We start from the raw sequence: 6,599 nt of genomic DNA on the forward strand, positions 1-6,599 counted from the left end.
AGTTTTGTCCTTTCGCTCAGGAATTGGTCTTTTTCAAGGGCGTTCTTGGCCGTGGCGACAGCCAGGGGAACCGGGATGCTTGTGAACAGCGCGATGACGTCGAAGGAAACTAGACTTTCTTCGGTGGTCACCTTCAACGTCGAAATCTGTTCCACGAAGTCGCTGGAATTTCGTATATGGGTCGTCGTTCTGCCCACGAGAGGTGAAAGAGTCTGGTGAAGGTAGTTTGACAGACCTCGAAGTGGTGATGTCGTGAAGTCCACGATGGGCCGGAGAGGGATGCTAGGTTTATGTATCTTTGGAAGGCCGTAGAAACCCGGTGCATATCCATTTCTACACAGAAGTCGCAGGTGAAGGCTTCTCGAGTTTGGATGATTTTTGAAAATATCCGTTAGCATCTTATTCATCCTGTCCTGAACTTGTGGTGTAGGGTCCTTTTTCAGCTTTTCATAAGCTGGGGTATCAAGAAGATCCAGAACCTTTTGTTCGTAGACTACTCGGTCAAGGACGACGGTTGAGTTACCTTTATCTGCTGGAAGAATAACAATCTCGTCATCCTCCCGAAGCGTCCGGAGTGCACTTGACTCTTCTCTGAGTAAGTTGTACCGGTGATGTTGAGGTATTTTTGACAGGATGCCAATCACCTTTTGTCGGACCCGTTCACGGGTGCCAGGATTCAAGTGAGCGATTCCGTCCTCAAGGGTTGCAACCATTTTCGGTAGGGGTGGCCTCGTTGTTGTCATATTGAAACCGTGACCTTTGGCTAAGGCAGCGATCTCACAAGGAGAGAGTTGTCGAGACGATAGGTTTGTGACGAACCTGGCGGAATCGGTGATGTGTTTTGCCTGTTCTTTTTCTTTCAGCCTCAAGAATTTCTTGCTCTGAGACACTCGTTGCTTTTCCGCAGAAGTTGAAGCAACGCTGTCGGCGAAGGACTGTAAATGAGGGAGCAGAGATGGAATACGGTGTTCTAGTTGTCGGCGAGTAAAAAATAGGTCCAATTTCATACACCAGAGGGACAAAAGATCGTCGAGCAAGCTGAACACCGTTTAGTTAAAGCTCGGATTCACGAATGCCATACCACTTTAAAGAAAAAGAAATTGGACCTATTTTTTACTCGCCGACAACTAGAACACCGTATTCCATCTCTGCTCCCTCATTTACAGTCCTTCGCCGACAGCGTTGCTTCAACTTCTGCGGAAAAGCAACGAGTGTCTCAGAGCAAGAAATTCTTGAGGCTGAAAGAAAAAGAACAGGCAAAACACATCACCGATTCCGCCAGGTTCGTCACAAACCTATCGTCTCGACAACTCTCTCCTTGTGAGATCGCTGCCTTAGCCAAAGGTCACGGTTTCAATATGACAACAACGAGGCCACCCCTACCGAAAATGGTTGCAACCCTTGAGGACGGAATCGCTCACTTGAATCCTGGCACCCGTGAACGGGTCCGACAAAAGGTGATTGGCATCCTGTCAAAAATACCTCAACATCACCGGTACAACTTACTCAGAGAAGAGTCAAGTGCACTCCGGACGCTTCGGGAGGATGACGAGATTGTTATTCTTCCAGCAGATAAAGGTAACTCAACCGTCGTCCTTGACCGAGTAGTCTACGAACAAAAGGTTCTGGATCTTCTTGATACCCCAGCTTATGAAAAGCTGAAAAAGGACCCTACACCACAAGTTCAGGACAGGATGAATAAGATGCTAACGGATATTTTCAAAAATCATCCAAACTCGAGAAGCCTTCACCTGCGACTTCTGTGTAGAAATGGATATGCACCGGGTTTCTACGGCCTTCCAAAGATACATAAACCTAGCATCCCTCTCCGGCCCATCGTGGACTTCACGACATCACCACTTCGAGGTCTGTCAAACTACCTTCACCAGACTCTTTCACCTCTCGTGGGCAGAACGACGACCCATATACGAAATTCCAGCGACTTCGTGGAACAGATTTCGACGTTGAAGGTGACCACCGAAGAAAGTCTAGTTTCCTTCGACGTCATCGCGCTGTTCACAAGCATCCCGGTTCCCCTGGCTGTCGCCACGGCCAAGAACGCCCTTGAAAAAGACCAATCTCTTAGCGAAAGGACAAAACTTAGCGTGGAGGAACTCTGCCGCCTGCTTGAGTTTTGCCTTAAAAGCACCTATTTTAGTTTCAAAGGAGAATTCTTCAAACAGTCCAGTGGAACCGCAATGGGTGCCTCCATTTCCGTCACAACAGCGAACCTATGTATGGAAGCCATCGAAGAAGAGGCGCTACAGTCATTTCACACGGCCCCCAAAGTGTTCTTGAGGTACGTAGACGATTGCTTTTGCATCCTAAAAACGTCGGAAGTGGACACGTTCCTTACCCACCTCAACTCCATCGAAACGTCTATACAATTCACCGTGGAGCATGAAAAGGACTGTACGTTACCTTTCCTCGATGTGCTCGTCAGAAGACAAAATGAAGAGCTCCAGTTTTCTGTCTACAGAAAACCGACACATACTGGACGCTATCTCCATTTCCATTCCAATCACCCAGCCTGTCACAAGGCATCAGTGGTCAGAACACTCTTATCTAGGTCAAAAAATATCTGCTCATCCGAGGCTGACCGTAAAAAAGAGGAAAACACCATCTTCGCCGACCTACAACATAACGGTTATACAAGCAGCTTCATCCGCCGCATTGCGTGTGATCAAGCCCGAGATCGCCGACACCTGCAACTCCCAGCAAGTACACAGACCCGTCGTATCTCACGCATCAGCGTTCCTTACATGAAAGGTACAAGCGAGGCGCTGGCACGTGTACTGGCCAAAGAAGGGATCCAGGTGGCCCACAAGCCTATGTCTACGCTTGGAAGACTCATGCCCCATCCAAAGGATCGCCCGCCTAAGGAAAAAGCACAAGGCGTCGTTTATAAAATTCCATGCGCGGACTGCCCGGTCACATACATCGGGGAAACGAAGAACTTTCGGGAGAGAATCCGCCAGCATATGAACGATGTTCGGAAGTTCGACCATGAACGAAGCGCCGTAGCTGAGCACTGCGACGTCAGGGACCACAAAATTGACTTTGCCAACACCAGCATCCTGGCTGTTGAGACCAATCCCAGACATAGACTTTTTATTGAATCTTGGCACATACAAACAACGCCAGAAAACATAAATAGATCCCTCGGCACTCTGCCGACCGGCTACGTGAACGGACTTCGCCACCTCACCGATGCAAAACGATAGACACTGCCGTAGAAGAAGAAGAAAACAGATTACTGCTCCTCAACGGCCATAGCCGCAGTCAACCCCTGAAGAAGAGACCGAGCTGGTCTCGAAACGTAGGGTTTTCCTTTATACAAGGATTTGGTTGGTGTATATTCTATTTATTATTAAAGTGAGGTTGTCGTATTGGTCAGGTCAGATTGGAATTTTAACTGAACGAGCTGGCATGTTTTAAATGCACTTCTTTTCTTAGAAGCGTGGGCTGAACTGATGCCAAGATTGCACTTCTGTGTTATTTTTGCATTTTTGTACACCACTATGACATCCCTTCCTTATTCAGACCGTTTCTGTATGATATAACAATGCTATCGAAAGCGGCAATGAACCTGAGCTCATATTATTGTTTGCTTTGGAAACATGTCCATTTCAGAAGAACTTTCGAATATAAATAAGATTGAGTCGCACATTACTTCTGCTCTGTAACGAACCAGCAGGCTTCCGCTTCTATGCTTAAACTTTCCTCTACCTTAAAAAGTCCTCCACATTTCTTTGGATACCTCACAAAAGTTACGAGCTCCAGCTCGCGCTCAGAGCTCCTTGAGAAGTGCAAACTTGGATGAGCCACGAGCTGTACTCACTGTCCTTTCTCCCCATCCTGTTAGTACCGCCACAGTAGTGATTTGCCTGTTGGCAACAGGTGACAGTTGTTTATGCCCTAATGGCTTGTGAGCAGTGTCATTCACAACACACATAGTTTTATAATGCTACTCTTTGCATTTTCAATCATGCGTTACTGTGGCTATATGTTGACGGTCTGTTTCGGAAGTTGGGGGTCTCAAAGTGGCCTCCTGCACTTTCTGTTGGGCAGGTCAGCAGCAGACAGTTACAGCACCAATTCCACGCGTACTGCTGAAATTACCTATACGGTGGTGGGCTAGCCAGGCTTATCTCTTATAGACAGTTAAAGGTTTGGCATGAACTAAACCGGCTCATGTGAAACTGATTTTGTTTTGTCCCGAAGAAGCACTGAGGAGTTTTGAGTGTGCATGGCCGAGACCGTCCGGTTTCAGAATGCCTCAGCCGACTCCTTGTTCTGTCTCGACCAGATCCAGAGAAATGAGCGCCACATCCTGAGTGCCCCAATGGTCATCTTGGACGGAAACCTCTCCGTCGACACAATCAGCTACACCCTGGGAATGTGCCACGACGGGAAGATCCCCGGTGAGCCGTCCCGCACTGTGCTTCCACTCTCTATAGCAGGGGTCTCAAACACATGGCCTGCAACTTTCTGGGATGCGGCCCGCAAGCGTCCCGCGGCTGCGAGCCGCCTTTTCCATGCCTCGAGCGCCTCATGCACCATAAATAATAGCTTTATATTGTCGATTCATTTCCGCTCGAAAAGAAGCTCTGCTTTGTTCATGCATTTCGCTCAATTCTGTTTATTTTGGACCAAGTATTACTTCGTCTAAATATTTGCTTCTCACTTTCTCCTCTAAGTCAACCGGAATGGCAATACCCCTACTGGGTGTATGAGTGCGAGCTCTTTGCTCAAAGAGGCACCTTGGCTGCACGAAGTCATACACAGCTGAAGCAATGGCCGAAGATAAAGCTACGAGCTTGGGCTTCTAGCTGTCAGACAATACCTTTAAAATAAAAATATTTTATAATGCTGCTGTAAAAAATTGTCAGAAAAGCAAAAACTGCCGCATGAAAGGATATTTTTTCTACGCCTGTTGAGCCTAGTGAATTGTGCGACAGGGCAAGGATGGTGTGCTTGATCCCGTTCTATTGAAAACTGCCGGTACTGTGGTATGGTGGTGCTTTAAATCTTCTTAGAGCGCAGCTCTTAGGGTTACGAGGGTAACAACCCTCGTAACCCTCACGAGGGTTACAAGGATTACTCTCACGAGGGTCACGAGGGTTATGAGAGTTACCTTCGCGAGGGTTACTAGGGTAGCGAGGGTTACCCTCACGAGGGTCATGAGGGTTAACCCCCCCGAGGTCACAGGACCTCCCCCCCCCCTGAGGTCACGTGACCTCAGGGAGTCATCTATCCCTCAGTACCCTACCATCCTATTTCTCAGTACCCTTCCATCCCCCTCCTCAAGAGCTGTGCTCTAATCCGGCATTACAGGGAGTTGTAAACGGCTTTCATTTTTTATAACAACAGGCGTGGGCCCACAGTAGTCGTATGTGCCAATAAAAGCTTAAGAGGGCAAAACAATGAACTTGCAGAAAGCCCAAGGTTCCCTGCCTAGAAAATCTGGAATGTTGCTGGGACAGTCAGCCGATTTGCAACGTGAAACACCAATGCTGTTTGTATATTTTTTTGTCCCACAATAGCAAAGTATTGCCTCCCCCCCCCCTTTTATTGACCCTCGTCCTTTCGGGAGTGGGCTATCTGGCACCCACACTTGAATGTGGAGGCCAGATAGCCCCCATTCGAGTGAGACCCCTGCTCTGTTGTGACCGACGAGGTGAGAATAGCGGGGAGGAGCTCAAGTTAGTCCCGCCTCCAGTGTGAGCTCCCTACTTTCGACAACGCTTCAACGCCTCATACACCTCACATGTGCAGCCGAAGCACGACGGAAGGCATGGAGCACGAGCCAGAGGCCGGGCGTTTGAAATGAATCGAGCTGTTCCAAACATGGCTTGCCTAGTCCCTTTCAAGCACTATACTCACCGACCTGTAGCTTAGCTGTCAGAGATGGCCAATCAGTTCATAATCTGTAGCTAGAGTTTCCAAACATTGCATCTCGATAGCAGCAAAAAGACTACGGACGTCGAAAAGGGAACAAAAAAATGTAGGTTTAGAACGCTGCGTAAGTTTTTCTTTGTAGATGTGATTTCTCAAAGTCTCGCTTGTATTCGGCATGATAAGTGGTTCATACTTGATAATTTGCATGAGATTAATAAAGGAAGTTGTCCTAGTGACCTACAAAATGAATGGGAATAAGAAAAAACTCGTTCTATGGTTTATGTTGGTGATACATTGTCACCACAAGTGAAAAGGTGGTATGTGTCGAAGTAGGGGAACAGAGCACCACATGCAAATCGCACTGCCAATTTACATGTGGTGCTTTGAGTAGTAATTGCTGGAACTGAGACAAAAGCACTACATCTGTTTCTGCTAATTTTGCAGCATAAACTCCACAGCAGTATGTGTCATTTAAAATAGGCGCAGTGTTGGGTAAAGTACACCTAAAAAGTACCTGAAGTACAAAGTAAATGGGAGGTGATGTACTTTAAGTAAAGTAGTAAGTACACCAGGTACAATGTATGTGAAGTATAGTACTATAAATATTATGCACTTTTAAAGTACAAGTACATTTTAACTCAATCTTTCATGATGCCCTTTTATTACCATTTACAGTGATCTTTTTACTGGCATGCATT

The 6,599-nt window shown here is 47.1% G+C and overlaps 1 protein-coding gene across 1 annotated transcript in view; it reads left to right on the forward strand.

Annotated features, from left to right (window-relative positions):
• Positions 1-6,599, forward strand: part of LOC8043982 (pseudouridine-metabolizing bifunctional protein C1861.05) — a 482,938-nt gene that overhangs the window by 408,714 nt on the left and 67,625 nt on the right. Inside the window, exon 14 of the mRNA XM_042286548.1 lies at positions 4,310-4,424. Coding sequence (XP_042142482.1) covers positions 4,310-4,424 — 115 coding nt within the window. The remainder of the gene's footprint in view (positions 1-4,309; positions 4,425-6,599) is intronic.

This window comes from Ixodes scapularis, unplaced genomic scaffold (assembly GCF_016920785.2).
Source record: "Ixodes scapularis isolate PalLabHiFi unplaced genomic scaffold, ASM1692078v2 PGA_scaffold7__128_contigs__length_106722199, whole genome shotgun sequence".
NCBI classification, from domain to species: domain Eukaryota; kingdom Metazoa; phylum Arthropoda; class Arachnida; order Ixodida; family Ixodidae; genus Ixodes; species Ixodes scapularis.